At 42.1% G+C, this 17014-nt stretch overlaps 5 protein-coding genes across 5 annotated transcripts; 1 reads left to right on the forward strand and 4 right to left on the reverse strand.

The window, feature by feature from the left end:
• Window positions 1-420: 420 nt before the first annotated feature.
• EAF01_011327 (uncharacterized protein) lies at window positions 421-3920 on the reverse strand. The gene is made up of 3 exons (XM_038919584.1): window positions 3812-3920; window positions 824-3752; window positions 421-629 (listed from the first exon to the last, which is right to left on the reverse strand). Exons 1-2 carry the CDS (start codon window positions 3882-3884, stop codon window positions 1132-1134), a joined length of 2694 nt encoding a protein of 897 aa, XP_038764794.1. The 5' UTR covers window positions 3885-3920; the 3' UTR covers window positions 421-629; window positions 824-1131.
• Window positions 3921-4278: 358 nt separating this feature from the next.
• EAF01_011328 (uncharacterized protein) lies at window positions 4279-6623 on the reverse strand. Its single transcript, XM_038919585.1, has 2 exons — window positions 6283-6623; window positions 4279-5734 (listed from the first exon to the last, which is right to left on the reverse strand). The coding sequence occupies exons 1-2, from the start codon at window positions 6350-6352 to the stop codon at window positions 4476-4478; spliced, it is 1329 nt and encodes a 442-aa protein (XP_038764795.1). The 5' UTR covers window positions 6353-6623; the 3' UTR covers window positions 4279-4475.
• A 583-nt stretch (window positions 6624-7206) lies between these two features.
• On the forward strand, window positions 7207-9497 carry EAF01_011329 (uncharacterized protein; the record flags this gene model as incomplete). Its single annotated transcript, XM_038919586.1, has 5 exons — window positions 7207-7265; window positions 7464-7734; window positions 8081-8394; window positions 8446-8992; window positions 9048-9497. The coding sequence occupies 5 exons, from the start codon at window positions 7207-7209 to the stop codon at window positions 9495-9497; spliced, it is 1641 nt and encodes a 546-aa protein (XP_038764796.1).
• Window positions 9498-11585: 2088 nt separating this feature from the next.
• Window positions 11586-13772, reverse strand: EAF01_011330 (uncharacterized protein; the record flags this gene model as incomplete). The annotated part of the gene is made up of 2 exons (XM_038919587.1): window positions 11586-13161; window positions 13211-13772. The coding sequence occupies 2 exons, from the start codon at window positions 13770-13772 to the stop codon at window positions 11651-11653; spliced, it is 2073 nt and encodes a 690-aa protein (XP_038764797.1). The 3' UTR covers window positions 11586-11650.
• Window positions 13773-14351: 579 nt separating this feature from the next.
• EAF01_011331 (uncharacterized protein) lies at window positions 14352-16575 on the reverse strand. The gene is made up of 6 exons (XM_038919588.1): window positions 15990-16575; window positions 15555-15941; window positions 15313-15504; window positions 15173-15261; window positions 14816-15102; window positions 14352-14767 (listed from the first exon to the last, which is right to left on the reverse strand). The coding sequence occupies exons 1-6, from the start codon at window positions 16398-16400 to the stop codon at window positions 14403-14405; spliced, it is 1731 nt and encodes a 576-aa protein (XP_038764798.1). The 5' UTR covers window positions 16401-16575; the 3' UTR covers window positions 14352-14402.
• Window positions 16576-17014: the final 439 nt, after the last annotated feature.

Raw genomic sequence — 17014 nt, forward strand, 5'->3', positions numbered from 1 at the left:
CGGATGGAAAATTCCCTTCCTGACTTCTAAGTGTGATCGAAGCCTATTCACCAGCCTATAGATATGTCGATTAGTACATTCACCACTTTAGATCTACGGACCTCGCAAAATGCTGATTCTATATCTCTGCCCCGAAGCACAAGCCAATCATTCTCTGTGACTAACTCTATTATCTCCATATCTATCACTCACTCCTATCCTTATGTACACAGTCATAAATATTAGACTTTTAGCACTCACAAATACGACAGTCACACATACACATAAATATCAAATCCAGCAATCTACAATCAGATAAACCACAGAATATTTCCATTTATCAGCTGATGAAAATCTATTTACCGTAGTTAGGAATGTCTCTAAACTTTCATAGATGACGAGGAGACTTGGGGTGAACTCGGGTCTACATAGGCCACTATTGCGAAAGGGCTCGATGGCGGAGGCTGCTTTCGAGACTTCTAATTCGAATTTGCTCATCTTATCATCGACCTCTTCGGAGAAAGTTTTGGGGGTGGGCTCGTTGATTGCTATGAGACATGTTCTTTGGAAGTGCAAGCGTCGATGTAGTAGTATGTTGAGTATGGATACGTTGAGTATTGATGCGTTGAAATGTAATACCTTAGCTATTGCTATGCTGGTGTATCAGTGTATACATCAAAAAGAAAAGACCTCGAGAAATGAGCGAATCCAAAAGACCAAGTAAACCCAATTCGCCTGGCAAAATAAAACCATTCATCGAGGAAATATCGATCCAGAATCACATCTCCAAATGAATCTTGACGATATCACGAGTCATTCCATTCGCTGGACGAATTTTACCAACCTTCCTGTGGTGATATTTGTTATTGTTGTTTCGATATACATGGTGATTTTAGTTTCGGTTGTTCGTTCGGATTTGATCTAGATAGATAATAAAGTGTTATTGTCCCATCCATCCGAGACACTCACTCATGTATCTATCTAGCAATATCCCACTCAGGTTGAACTTGAATATCATCTACGTATAATCAATCACTCAGATCAAGACAAAGATCAGATCAATTACTCAACTCCTCATTATCTCATTTCCATGTATTCCCTACATTCATCCATTCCATCCACATCCCTTTTTCATATCCTTATTCCCAAACTCTAGATTTTATAAACCAAATCTCCCTCCGTATACATGATATCATTCCGCTCGTCCATTGCCCTCAACGCTGCTACCGCTTCCTCCCTCTCAAAACTACCTCCTGCACCACCTCCAATCCGTCTATTGACCGCCTCGATAATAGCATTGACCTCCGCACTATCATCCTCAAACAGAGAGGTATTCATCATTTGACCCATCGTTGTACGGAAGACTTGTAGACGATTAGGTGTAATACCCGTCGAGACATTGAGAGCTGCAGTTCCAGCTGCAAGTTCTTCTTCTTCATCGCCCTCCTCTACATTCTGTGATTGAGACTGTGATTGACTCGACGTACCTCTCAATGCCTGAGAAGCAGGTAAGGAGGAAGCGAAAGACGTTTGGGATTGTGTTGGTACGCGACTTGAGGATGCTCTTCCTGGACGACGTGCTGGGCTGGCTGAATAAAGATCATCTTCCTCCTCATCATTTGGCGCCCCGCTTGGAGTCGCACCATTTCTTCTAGAAGAAGAAGTACCTGAAGCTCTTGTTCTTGCAGTACCTGGTGTACGAGTTGCCCTCGTTGATGGTGCGTGAGAAGTAGGAGCTGGTGAATCATCATCATCTGAGGATGAACTCTCGTTTCCTGAAGATTCGTCTTCAAGAGGTCTAGTCTTTCTCCTCTTTGATTTCTTTTCATCCTCAAGCACTTCCTTGAACAGTGCAAACCTCAAAATACTCTCAGCAGCCAATGCATCTACTTCCTCAACTCTATTACTTAATCTGGACTTTGCATGCGCAGTACTCAAACGAATAATGGTTTCTAACGTTCTAACTGTCATGGCGTTTGTCTTTCGTTGATTGCCTTGCATGTCGTCATTTCTTAGCGCTACGTATATCTCGCTAATTCTATCACTAGCTTCTTGAGTCAAGACTGGCTTTACTCGAGTTTTGGCGTATTGAATATATTTCTTCATGAAAGGGATACTGAGAACTTCAACCCTGCGATGTGATCCTCGGCCAGTAGTAACAGTTACACCGGCGTGTAACATCTCGTTATATTTTTCGTAGACAGATGTTACTTGGTTGGCATCTGCTTCTTGCTCAACACCTACACCGAGTGTTTGATGTGCTTGTTCACGGACGGGAGCTCCCTCTTCAGTTTGTGGATCTCTATATCGGTGCATTCTTAAAACGTGCTCAGATATTTGTCGATCCCTGAAATCATCAATATCATCTGTCACTACGAACAATAAATCAAAACGAGAAAGGAGAGAATCTGGAAGGGCGATATTCTTGTGAGGGTCTTTGTGAGTATCGTATTGACCGAAGATAGGATTTGCGGCCGCGATGACGGAACAGCGAGCGTTGAGAGAGGTATGAATACCAGCTTTGGCAATAGTGACTGTTTGTTGTTCCATAACTTCGTGAATGGCAACTCTGTCTATGTCGGACATTTTATCGAATTCATCAATACATACCACACCGCGATCAGCTAGAACCATAGCACCAGCTTCGAGACGACGTTCACCGGTTTCTTTATCGGATGTAACGGCGGCTGTGAGACCAACACCGGAAGAACCTCGACCTGTTGTTGCAATTGCGAGGGGGGCGGTATTGAGCACGAAACGAAGAACTTGAGATTTGGCTGTGGATGGATCACCAACCATAAGGATATTAATATCTCCTCTCAAATGTGTTCCGTTCTCGAGATTTTTTTCGAGGCCACCTAGCAACATAAGAAGGATTGCTTTTTTGATATGTTCGTGCCCATAAATACTTGGAGCTAAGGATTGAGAAAGAAGATTGAAAAGATTCTTCTTCTTTGCAATCTTGTTGATGTTTCGAATGTCGGTATCGGTAATGGTATGTGTCGCAATGCCTCCTCCTGATTTTGAAGATAAAAGTACCACATTATTAGCTAACACCACTGTCTTGAAAAGTGCACTGCTATGTCCTGCATTTCTATTTCCCAAACTCCTGTAAATTCCAACAAGCTGTACTCGATCACCAGGTTTAACTTTATCAACCAAATCATCATCTAAAATGACATCCACACCTCTTGGAAGTTGTCCTGCCGGTGCTCGTTCCGGCATTTCTTGAATAGATATCGTTTGATGATCTCTGTATGTGCTGTATCCATATTCTGTAACCAACGGGTTTCCCTGTTCATCTTCCTGCGGATAAACACTCGAAGTACTGGCTCCACTAGCAGTCATTGTTTGATCCTTGTATTCGCGGAAGTGAAATATCTTCTTCTTCTCGTTATAATGCACACTTTTGACCACCTTTGGTCTCACTAATGAACATCTTGTGACAATTCCCTCCAAACTAACCATCCTGTTCAAGTGCGTACTCGATAACGTCCTAGGATTGCATGCAAATTGACCAAAACTTCCAGAAAATGCACAATAGTACATAGTATCTTCAGATGATTGCTTAGCATTGGTATTTGGAAGTGTTTGTACGATTTGAAATAGTGCGCGATCGAAGGCTTGAGCAAAATCAAATGGTTGCTCCAGAAGGCCATTTGCCAATTCAGGGTTGTGCGCACGAACTTCATCGATACTGACGATTAAACGTCGTTGATGCTTTCGAAGCATATCAGTAATTTCGGATCGATAACTTCTTGCGGCGCCATCAGCTGTGATTATTTATATTAGTGCTTGTAGGTAAATAAAGGGGATTGACAGGAAAAAATACTTGGATCAAGAAATTCCTGTGCAGACCGCACACGATCGGCGACAGCCTCATCTCTTAATTGTGCGCCGTCCATTATAGAAAGTATATCAAGTTATGAACAGGCGTGGTGCTAAGGTTTTAATCTGAAAGTATGTATGGTGGTTTGTATTTGAAGGTAAAGAGGGGCGATATGGGGTTGCTGTGGTGTTGACAATCGCGAAATTTCAATTCAAAAGGAGATATCGCGTAGAAACGCGGTTTGTGCGCGTAAAGTGTTTTTGTTTATCACGTGGTATCCTTCTCTTGCTTCCTCGGCTGCTCAACTATCCATCTTGTACCCACAGATTAATGAGACGTACTACACGATCAACTCCCTAATCTTCTGATTTCAAATGTCACATTTAAACCTCATCATTCAGGGACTTACACAAAAGTTATTGCGCACAACAAAAAGACCCCTCCCTGAAAACCAGATCTAGGTGGGTAGGTAGTAAGGATATGAATTATGTATTGATAAGATTATATATAAGCGAAGTAAAATATTATCTTGATTAAGGTCCTTTTCGATTTCTGCCTTTTTCTGTAGCTTTCCCCCATTGAGAAAATTACCCCCTTTTCTTCTAGTCCTTTTGTCCCCATCGCCAATTTCCCTGCATTTGCTTTCCGAAAACCGGCGCTAGCTCATCTACCTAGATGGACATTCACTAGGTGCAATGTCTACTCTCGCCATGAACTCCCTCAGTCTCTCCTGAACCACTACTCCATTCCACGTTTCCATTTCCCTTGTGTCATCTTCCTCTTCTTCTCCCTCACCCTCCTCCACCCAGTCATCTTCCTCCCCTTCTGTCCCCTCAAGCTCTTCCAAAACACCGAGTTTCGGTACTCCCACTTGTTCAATGGCAAAACTAGCTGCTACACTACCCCAACAACTAGCTTCTATGATTCCTTTTCCCCTTGCCAACCCAACTGCCAAACCACCTAAGAATGCATTTCCGCCTCCTGTCGGATCTACCACTTTATGCTCCTCCTCCCCCTCTCCAGCTTGATGATAAGCCGGAATCCATTTCTCAATCCCCGGGTCGACAGGAACATAGTCATTTCTTTCAAAACTTATTTCTCCAGAATCACTAAGTAATCCTGCGAACAAATCTTCCATATTCATATCTAGTGTCAACCCGCCTCTAGATCTATTTGCCGGGCGTTTTCTTCTATTTTTCTCCGCACGCCTATTTCTTCCTCCGTTCTTCGCAACATAACACCCTAATGCTCCACATCTGACAACAATTGCGTAAGATTGCAATGGCATTGAAGATAGGAGTTGTTCACAAGAACGTTCTACTGCTTCCGTTGATATTTCTCCTTCAGGAGTCATACCGGAATCAGGATCACCCATGAAACCTGCAAGCTCCGAGTGATTTGGTGAGAGAACGTCGATATATGGAAGGACATTTGTACAATTTAAAAGTTCATCTGGTGTACAAAGATCTGGGACTGGTTCCCATATGAAAAGTGGTTTGGGATGATTGGGGGAATGTGATTTTCGAAGTGAGAGAATGCGTGTTACAAGATCTATACAGCGATTTGGGGAACATATGAGGTGGAAAGATTTTGCGAATAAAAGAGGAGGATGAGAAGCAATAGATGTTTCATCCAGTCGGAGTTTGGGGGTTGTGTACTTGAATGAGCGGGTTTCGTTGCTGTCGTAGCCGTTCCAGCCGCGAGTAGTTAGACGGGTAGGATCGGTACGGATTAGACAAGAAGTTTGCCAGGTGGATATTTGAGATGAGATGGAGGGGGGGAAGTCGGAGCCTTTATCCACTATCCAGGAGATTGTTTTGGAGAGCGGTGGAGGAGAGAAGAGGCGAGCTCCTAAGGCGGAATAGGAACCGGCACCACCCAGGACATCATATACTGAGGGGGTTGGTGGGAGGTAGTGTATCTCATCTACATTGGAATGTTAATGATTATGTCGAAACAGAACGTGACGATGAGTTTGTACATAAGAAAACAAAGTATGATTACGGCCATCTTCTTAGATATATCATCCCTGAACATGAAGGTAAAATCCCGGGTTATACCGGATAAGAAATCGTAACGCCCATTTTTGTAAACAATGAGCTTGAAAATTTTGTTATCTCTCTTTACCACAAGATAATTTGCGAGTTCATGATAACTTCAAAAGGTATATGTTGTGGTTGAAGAGTTAGATGTGGTCTCACCAAATCTGAAGTATGCACCTCATGCATGAACAACGTAAACATCCCAACTGTTTCACGAATCTTGCCAACAGTTACTACTTGAAAATAGTAAACAGTTCTATATAGAATTCAAACATCACTAGATGTAAGATAGAGACCAAAATCAAGTATCAAATTCATGGAAAATTCGGTCGACTTTGACATAATCTTCCAAGTTGTTCTGATATCTATAAACCCCTCCTTTCTAAAGAAACAATATAAAAGATACATGAGTAAACACCACTTTATACATACCAATTATGAACATTCCCAGAGTACAAAAATCGATTTCTTGATTGTTAGATATTTGATCATCTTGGTCCATGTTTCGAATGAGTGTATAATGTATGGAAAAGAAAGACGTGAGGTGTGAATTGTATACCTCGATGTTGGTAGCTTTATACTCTCAAGGGAATGAATGAGGTTAACAAGAAATGAAATGAGAGGAGAGTACGAGCAGAACCAGGTAGGTACGAGATAAACACATAAGGCTGAATACAAATGAAGTGACAGCAGCCCATCAGCCCACCAGGTACTCCGTAGCCCACCAAATGTTAGCCAGGTGTCACACCATACCAAACGGGTTAGTGGCAGCCTTGTCTCGTTGTATATATCATAATTCTCTTAATATAACTAACCTATAACTTATATAAGTTAACGTTAATAAGTTATACAGAGTAGATTATATTTGGATCATGTTGGGATTATGTAATTAGGCCAAGTTACCGAAGGAGGAAGGAGGAAGGAGAAAAAATGGGTCAGGGTAAGGCATCCAAATGAAGGAGGGAGTGAAGCTTGAACTGTGAGTGGGTGTAAAGTGCTTGCGTGGATTTATTAGGTAGGTAGATGAATTAAATGAAGAACATCATCGCCTCACCTCGACACTTATTCTCTCGTACCCTTACACACACTCTCTCGACTTGCTTGCTTCATTGTATAAGAGCTCTTTCTCGTCGCTCCATACCGATCTGGTGAATTGATCGATAGCTTCTTTTGTCTACCTGCTAACATTCTATATTACATTATTTATATGCGTAATTAGCAACCTTTTACCTCCTTCCCCTTGCATTAGCACAACGAAACATCCAAAATCAGACAGCTCCATACTCTCAAACAACCTCCTATTCGATCGATCATTCCTTCTTCAACAAGAACTGGGATCAATTCCTGCACTTCAACATGTCTCAACGACCTGAAGCTGTAAATAATATGCATAATTTGACGACGCTCATAAAACGGTAATTGTGCTTCATATTTCTGTCCTTTCAATATCACAACTCAATACTACAACACAACTCCACTTCCATCTACCTCCAGAATCTCCATTGCATACATTGATTTACATACACATCCCATTTCTTTTCTGGAAATTAAATCAACATGTCATCAATCGATCCTCGCATAACCAGCACCGAGCTAACCTTCATAATCTCCAGACTCGAAGCCGCAACCTCTCGTCTTGAAGATATAGCTTCCTCTACAATTCCGCCTCCTCCTTCATCATCCATCCCTCTAATCTCTCCTCCGGTCGAAGCTGCGAAAGCAAATGGTACAGCTCCGCCACCAACAATCCAAACACCAGATATCAAAAAGATCATCGAGGATCCAATCCCAGGAGTAGTCTCAGAATTCGATAATTTTATTCAGGGGGCGGTTAAGAAATATGTCAACTTAAGTGATGAAATTGGAGGGGTCGTTGCGCAGCAGGTAGGTTCAAGGGTCTCATTGATTTCATCGTGGCATGGTGGGGGTGGATAGATGCATGCATGGCACAAGATGGAGTGGATGAGGGGCATCTCATGTTCGAATATTCTATCCTCACGGCAAAGGTAGGGGTGGGCAGGAAAATATGAGGGAAGCTCTATATCAATTGGTTAAGCGGTTGATTGATGGAAGGTGTCATGATGGGGGCAAGCCCCCAAACCCCCATATCTCACTGCGCTCGAAGTAGCTCTATGCGAATAGCCTGCCTCCGCGGCAGCGGCCCTCGGAGAGCCAGCGGAGCGTCATTTAACCGAGTGATAGGAAATCGAAGCTAACTTATTCATCGAAGGCATCTAGTGTATTGAAGGCATATGTCGGACAACGAAGATATATTTTGATTACTACAAAGTCAAAGAAACCTGGCATGCAGGATGAACCATTCCAAAAGCTCATCAAACCTCTCCAGGATTCATTTACTGCTGTTGATGATATCCGAAAGTCCAATCGTGCATCACCGTTTTTCAATCATCTCAGTGCAGTTTCTGAAAGTATTGGTGTACTTGCTTGGGTTACAATGGATAACAAGCCATATAAACATGTCGATGAATCATTGGGATCTGCTCAATACTACGGAAACAGAGTATTGAAGGAATTCAAGGAGAAGTAGGTTTTATAATATAATTATCGTAGATGGTCATTAATTTTTGTTTACAGGGACCCAAAACAAGTCGAATGGATTCAAGCATTCTATCAAATCTTTAAAGATCTCAGCGAATATGCTAAGGATAACTTCCCAAATGGTATTCCATGGAATCCAAAGGGTGAAGATTTGGAAGTTGCGATCAATAATGTTGATCAAAAGGCTCCAGCCCCTCAAGCTCCTCATCCAAAGGCTGCAACTGCCGGAGGAGCCGCACCACCACCACCTCCTCCACCTCCACCACCACCAGTCTTCGATGACATCCCATCAAAGCCAGCACCAAAACAAGCAGATGCAGGTGCTGGATTAGGAGCCGTTTTCTCCGAATTGAATAAGGGAGCAGATGTTACAAAAGGATTGCGCAAAGTGAATGCTGATCAAATGACACATAAAAATCCTTCTTTGAGAGCTGGTGCTACAGTTCCTACTAGAAGTGATAGTCAATCCAGTATTAGTTCGAACCGAGGGAAGAGTCCTGCTCCTGGTAAAAAACCTAAGCCAGAGAGTATGAGAACTAAGAAGCCTCCTGTTAAAAAATTGGAGGGTAACAAGTGGTTTATTGTGAGTTACCCTTTCGTTTGAGTGGGAGTAGTTAGGTACTAATATTTCGGAAAAGGAAAACTACGAAAATGAATCCGAGCCAATCACAATTGAAGCATCCATTTCACATTCAATTCTCATTTCCCGCTGCTCAAAAACTACCATTATCATTAAAGGAAAAGCAAACGCAATTTCTATTGATAACTCCCCTCGTCTTGCCTTGGTAATTGATAGTCTCGTCTCATCGATTGATGTTATCAAAGCACCAAACTTCGCACTTCAAGTATTAGGCACATTGCCAACTATTATGATGGATCAAGTTGATGGTGCTCAAATTTACTTAGGGAAGGAGAGTCTGAACACGGAAGTCTTCACGAGTAAATGTAGTAGTGTAAATGTACTACTTCCAGATTTGGAAAGTGCCGATGGTGAAGGAGATTATAAGGAGGTACCTCTGCCTGAACAGTTGAGGACTTGGGTGGAGAACGGAAAGGTCAAGAGTGAGATTGTTGAACATGCTGGATAGATTAGTTTAGATGGACTATGGGTTTTGGTGAAAGCTTTTTGGGATGAGGGGGTAATGAGATGTGATGGAGAATTTCAGTGGATTTGAAATGATAGATATGGTGAAGTGAAGTCTTATATCATCGTATATTAGTTGGAGTCTCCAGGCCGGTCAGAGGTCAAGTTTGAACTGTATATATATATATATATATATGTATGTATGTACGCTCGAGACTTTTTCTGTCTGGCTGTCTGGTAGATTTAAAACGGAGATTTTCTACTCATCATATCGTGCCGTGTGTTTCATGGGGTGGTATGTCACTCTTCTCTATTTCTTTATTTTTCCCCGTCTTTCCTTTCAGGGCTGTAAATCAAGACTGAGTTCGCCTGAAAAGGGGTGGGGTGAAAATGGCCCATATCCTCCTACGGACTTTACGAAGAGTTACTCGTATTTGAATCAGAGTCAGAATCATATGACTAGACTTGACTTGACTGATGCAAAGGAGGGGCAACAGTTTAGATATATATAGCGTATACAATATACATAGGGTCTGAAAGTCGGAGGGGCCAGCTCGGGAGCAATAAGAGCGTGCTCTGCTATGTACTCCCTCTTTTTATTCTTTCTCTTTGGTAGTATTATCTTCACTTTCGATTTATATAACTTATGTTTTGATTAACAGTAAGTTATATGATGTATAACTGCGTGATTGGATAATTAGATTTCTAGTTAATTAATCGAAATAACTAGGTATCCTGGATAGTTAAGTTGGTAGCTTTTATTTGGGTTTGGGGTTTCCTTCTCATATGAATTTGCGATTTCAACTCGGTTGATTGGTGAAGAGAGATAATTAGATAATTGTGAGATGGTTGTGCGTGGATTATACGCTGGATTCTTTTCACTGTGGATTATATTATGTTGTTTTGTACTAATCTACTCGTAGTTGTTTCAGGAGCGTTGGGATCGGGGAAAACAATCTATCTGTGTGATTATTGGATTAGCATTTGGTACTTGTTTTTTCGATGTAGTCTTGATTCTTTGGGGGTGGGAGAGAGGGGATAAAGAGAATTGTAAGAGTTTGAGTAAGGTTAATCCCGAGGATTTGATTGTGAGATCTTGCGAGTCAGTTTGTGGTGGGAGATCATTTTTTGGGGGAGGGTTGGGTGTTGGAGTTGGAGTTGATGGGGATGGGAATGGAATAGAATATCTTGTCAAGAATGGTGGGATGGTAAAAGGGTGTTAGAGCCGAGTAGTGAGAAGAAAGCAGATTGTAATCTTATTACTATTCTTGTCAGATCATCTATCACCTGATGTATCTTGGGAATGATATGGCATCTAGAATAGCTATTTGAGAGAGTGATCACTAATAGGATGATTGTGTTGTTGGTCAAGATGTTATTATCTATACATAACTATATATATATATATATATCTGTTGCTCCGCTGCTCCGCTGCTTCTTCATGGGAATAATCTAATTCGGGAGATTAGGGATTTGATATATATGAATCTGTATGAATCTGGATTCGGGAGTCTGGAGAGACTTTTCAGAAGATTAAAAAGGAGGTCTTGGATTATCTTATTTCTTTGAGGAGGGATGTTACTCGGTGGGAGCTTCATGACTACCTCTCTGGAGTGATGGACTTCTTGCAAGCTTGGGTTAGGTTCGGAGTTGTATTGTTCCTGTTTCTTCTAATTACTGGTGGAGAAAACTACGTTGAGGAGCTTTTTCGGGAGTTTTTGGTATAATGAGTATTTCGAGGGGAGTATTACGATTTTGAGTTCTTTGACTTCTGTTCTGGTGTGATGAGAGTGCATTCAAAGTTTTTGGGGGGTTTGACCTCTTGGCTTCGTGGTCTCCGTTTTGTGTATAAATTGAAGCCATAAACGAATTCACGTAGCTAAAGGAAAATGTATTTATTGTAAGAATGTCCTGCTGCTATAGTAACGTAGGTAGTAGGACACTCAGATAATTAGACTTCACTTGTGGTTATGAGACTGTTAGAACAAATATTCAGTTCTGTGACTTAATCAAAGAGACATTATTAGTCTAGCAATAATACCGCTATAAACTCCTACCTCAAATCGATGAAGATGTATATCATCATTCGGTCTCAATGATCAGCTCCTAGAACTCTAAACCTCACAATACTTTCGAATCCTGCGATATCCATAGTAGCTAAATGATAGTAATTCGAGACATCTCAATAGATTTGAACAATCGTCTGAGAGTACTAGGTCGCATCCAATCCTCCAAAGGGTAGGCCCTTAAATACAATTCACATTTAAATAGACCAACACGCTGATAATAACCATTGCTCAATCTTTTTAAAATCAAAAAGGACTGGTCACATTTACCATCTTTATAAGAAGTACGCTCTCTCAGTAGCATGAGTGTACACGCTTCGGCCTTGAGATTCTCACGGAAATCGTAAAAGTCTTGGAAGTGTTCTTCTTGCTCACTGTTCATCGGATGAGCTTCTAGGGAGAGAACTTTGGCTCGGAGAACGATTTTCCCGCACGTTGGCGTGTTGTCAATCTCAAGACATGTGACATGAATTTCCGCATCCATGTCTGTAAAGTTGATCGGAAAATCAACTGAGACCCAGGACCAGGAAGGAACACGTCGATTTCTCACATTGCTAAGATTCTTACCATCAATGCACCAAAATCTTTGTGCCTCCCAAGACAAATGGTGTTCGATTGTGTTTCTCATGAAACCAAAAACATGCTCGTCATTCCACACCAAAGCGAGTTCTTTTGCAATAGCAGAAATGGCAGGCAAGCGATCTTCAGGGTTCGTAAGATCACGCCTGGCGAAGTTTTCAACAATCCAGTTCCAAGTTTTGGCGCGATGAAAAGAGTCGGTTATTTCTACCGCCACGTCCCGTCGAAAGACATTTGCAGGTGCTTGAAGAACTTCCCACGCGTATACATGGTTACTTCTTACAACGGGCTCAAATTTTAAGGTCTGGCATTGCCATATTAGTTCCGTAGATCGAAAAGAAAGCAATCTGGGTGATAGTATTGATTCCTGGAAACACCAGGCTCTTCTATTCAGAGGATCTTCTGATTCAAAATGGTACACGTCGCTTGAAATATATACCTTCGAGAGAGATTTGTCGGGCAAGCAGAATGGAATCTCCAATAACTCGGGAGTGGGTTCATGATTGAATAACCCCCCGTCTATTGAAGTTGAGCCAGCCGCAGATATCGTTATTGTGGCATTCTTGTAAATGTCTCCCATTTTCTCAATCTCTCTGGCTTTATCAACCTCGTTATCTTGAATAATACACAGTGCGTCAATCCAAATATATCGTATGCCAATACTTCTAGCGATGAAAATTGTATCCTTGAGAGTTAAGGGTAGATCATTGCTGTCAAAGCCACGCATGCAATGTTCTAAGGTAGAAGCAGTAGTTTTAAAGCTCTGAGGTCCACCCCAACAGTAGCTCAAAGCAATATAGTCGTCTTCTTGATCGGGTCTACTCACATGTAAGCGAACTAGACTAGTGGTTTCAGATTCTATTTGAAGCACTCTCGTGGGTAATTTTGGTGTAGAGTATCGACAAAATGTTGAGTGATGATGGTGGCAGTCATTTAGCCACTTCTTAATTTGGGGGATGATTCTTTCAAAATTGTCCTTGGCCACAAGAGGTTGCCGCTCAATATACAGACCCGCCCAACTCCCTAGAAGACACGAATTAGTAAAAAACGGTTACACGAAGAATACGCTCACCTTCATCAGCCAAAAGACAAATCTGGTTGAATGGAGATTCGGGAGAGTTCACAGTAAGTCTATCAATTTTGTATCCATCAAACGGATATTCAGCTAATATAGTAGATCCTCTGAGTCTCGGGAGTAAGTGTTTTTCAACAAACGTCGAGTTCCTCGTGGAAATGGGCAGTCTGTTTTCGATTCTATTCTCAACGAGACGAGCGTGCACCCTCATGTGCGAATTCCCAGTTTTGAATCTAGGATAGCATTTTCTTATGACTTTGCATAAACCGCATCCACGACCCCCTGCTTCTTCGAGTCCTCTTAGATTCTTATGCTCATAGCCTTCTTCGGAGGCTAGGAGTTGCAGGTTCTCAATTGTAGAAAACATTTGCTCGCAATAATGGCATAATTTCTGAGTCTTAGCCGTCTCAGGCAACGGGGTAGAGACTTCCACCGAATCGAGTTTCGTCGAATCGTCGACCTCAGCACGTTCTAAAGCATCCATATGATGTTGATCTTCTTCCGGTAGTGCAGAATAACCATCGACCGAAGATTTCGCTTGGAGCTGTGATGTACTCATTCTGATTTTGCTTGATTTTGCCGTTGAAAGCTGCTAGGTCGTGGTTAAGGAACACAAGAACACTTGACACGATGCCAATATTGTTGATGAATTCTCAGAGTCTAAAACAACATTAGAATTGCCGATTCAAGGGTTGAGAAGGATATAAAGTCTCCAGACTCTACACTGTGAATAATGATTTGAGAAGAAGGATTGGTTTGTAAAGCTGTAATAACCATGAGGATGCGGGGATCAATTGCTGACCGGCTATCGCACAATCGCCCCCAATGAAACCTCGTCAGCCTCATTATGCAGAATCTCTTCGGAGGTAGTATACTCAGTGATTCCTTGAGGTCGAATTTGTAAGTATCAAGACTTGCCAAGTGGTGGAAAAATAAAGCAGAATAACAAGATGATGGTTATGATCATGATTAAAACACGTACTAACACATGATCAATATCACATGGTAGCCACACTTGGTGCGAAGCCTTCATTTATTTTGCATTTTGTGCGGGTGTCTTAATCACGTCTATTATTCTCTCCTTCTCTTCTCTCCATCTCGTTTTAGAGTGTCTAGCCCAGATCTCGCTATTTTTATTGCCCAGCGAAACACTATCTAGCCATCATCCCCTTCACCCCGACTTCTTTTCTTAGCCATTCAACTCTTTCCCCTCCATAATTTCATTTGATCCATCCTCACCCACTATCTGCCCGTCTTTTTCCACAACTGCTTTCTCCATATCCCCAGTTGTAGAGCCATTCCCAGAACCATCTCTATGAATCATGTGCTCCACATTGATCTTTGGCCCCTTGAACCATTTCCGAGCACTGATCGCATACCAGCACATAGCCAAAGTCATCGTACCCCCATATATTAAACATGTATAATTCATATTCAAATCATTTAGATCCGCGCCTGTAACGGAAGGGAAGCAGAGAATTGGAATTATAAGAGATACCCATCCGACGGCGACGACACCAATGGGTGTTGAGAAACGGCCTAGATTCCAGGGACCTGTTGCTAATCAGTAAACAGCTCCAAGTTGACAAACAGGAGAATGACGAGGGAGGTTTAAAGAATACGGAGAACAATACCAGGGCGAAACTTTCAATGCAATAGGGAATACAAAAGCAATGTATTGCGCAATAGCACCCATGCTAAAAACAGCACCAATAGCCACCGGGCTAGCAAACATAAGGAGACCAAGGAGTGCACCTAGATTGAGGACAAACCAGACGGCATAGACGGGTGTTTTGGTGTGAGAGTTTACTTGTTTGAGCCAGTGAGAACCGGGGAGAGCACCGTCGCGGGAATAGGCGTAGACAACGCGGGATGAGACGACTGTAACACTGGAGATGAGAGTTAGGTAATATTTTTCGACAAAATAAGACAAGGGATATGGGAAAGTTGGTGGTTTACCCTTGCCCAACGAAAAATTGAGCGATCATGTTAAGTGAAAACATAGCCAGTCCAGCTTTTGGGCCAAGGACCTGGAGACACAAGCTTCCCTATTACAGAGCCAGTCAGAAACTCAAAGCTCAACGAAGAGTGATATTTACCATAGGTTGACTATACTGTCCAGAAACTACATCTTGGATATCATTCACAGTATACGCAATAACCAAGATGATCGCCCAACCAAGCCATAATCCCAACTGAGCTGTCATGACAATAGCCCTCGGACCAGCAATATTTGCATTTGAGCACTCCTCGCTCAAATGAAAAGGTGCATCATAACCAGCCAATGTCCACTATTATATGTTAGTCTGATCGATCTACACCAAGAATTGGACTTACTTACAATAACAGACAGAAATCCCATCAAAAAAGAAAATCCAGTAGGCCACTCCGTCCCGTTAACAAGACCCTCAGAAGCCCACACCATACTATTTGGATTTGTCTTCGGCTCATTGATCGAACCCGCTGGAAACCAAATGACGAATATCAAAAGTACAATCACATTCGTGATAGTCCCAACCGTATTCAAGACTCCAATAAACTTAGTAGAATTCATCGCCAGAAGCCCCTGTAAGACTAGCAAAGCCAAAAGCAAAAGATATACATGCCATGTCTGAACAACATAATCCGGATGAACAATTTGAGCCGCTGTCAATATCATAGCTGCAAGTGCATAATTAACCGCACACGGTGCTGTTACTTCACCAGCAAAATTTGACCATCCGGTTATCTCTCAAGACGTTAATCTAGATTCACATTTCGGAAAATGAAAACATACCCAAGAACACAAAGGCCCATAACCCTCCGGTGCCAAAACCACCGAAGCATAGTACAGACCCCCCGCCGTCGGCATACTCGAACACAATTCCGCCATCGCAAATGCTACAAATTGTATCAAGATTCCCGCAACAAGCCATCCCCATACCGAGCCCGCCGGTCCACTATGCCCAAGATTATACCCCAGAGTCGATGCGATCGATGGTAACAAGCCTAGACAGGAAAATGAAACTCCAAAAGATGACCATATTGATAATTCTCTTTTGAATTCTTGTTTGTAACCTAGGGAGACGAGAATCTCTTCATCAGTGGTGACTTCATGGTCGATGACTGCGTGATCTCCTGTGTTCTCAAAGATGGATGTGACATGAAGGATATTCTCATCGATTGTATGTTTACTTTTTAACTCCATGTTGAAAATCGATAGAAACTGGGAATTTTCCGACGACGATTGAGAACCTTACTTGAGGCTTACAGGAACAAAACGCTCAGTCCCAACTCTGTGGAATGTAGCACATAGTAAACGCAACGTGTACAAACATCGTTGATCTTCAACCGTTTATCTAATTATGGTACTAGACTATGATAAGCAGATGCTGGTAACATGGTATGTTGTGTGAATATATATTTAGGAAGATAGTAGTGAGATACGCCGAGATCATCCAGACCAACTAATTGGTTGAAACCCGATGAGACGGTGAGGAACGGCCGAGATGGCTCAATGCTGATGTTTTCGTGGGGTAAAATCGCCTACGACTGGTCACCCTTCTCGGCATACATATTGATGACCGGATCAGCACCACTCCGAAAAAATGAGAAATATTTCCTATGGTCGATTCGAGTCCTGCAGACAATAACCCCTCGTTAGTCCAAATCATAAGTGTTCTCGCAGTTTGAAAGCTTGAGAGTGTGTTAGAGAAAGATTTGGGGTAGCAACCGCACAAGATCACGAACGATAAACATGTGAGCTTTGCTACATTCTCTTTGTATTAATATCTATTCTCGGAAGCTGAGAAGCCCAACGAC

Source organism: Botrytis porri (assembly GCF_014898465.1).
Source record: "Botrytis porri strain MUCL 3234 chromosome Unknown BPOR_021, whole genome shotgun sequence".
NCBI lineage: Eukaryota > Fungi > Ascomycota > Leotiomycetes > Helotiales > Sclerotiniaceae > Botrytis > Botrytis porri.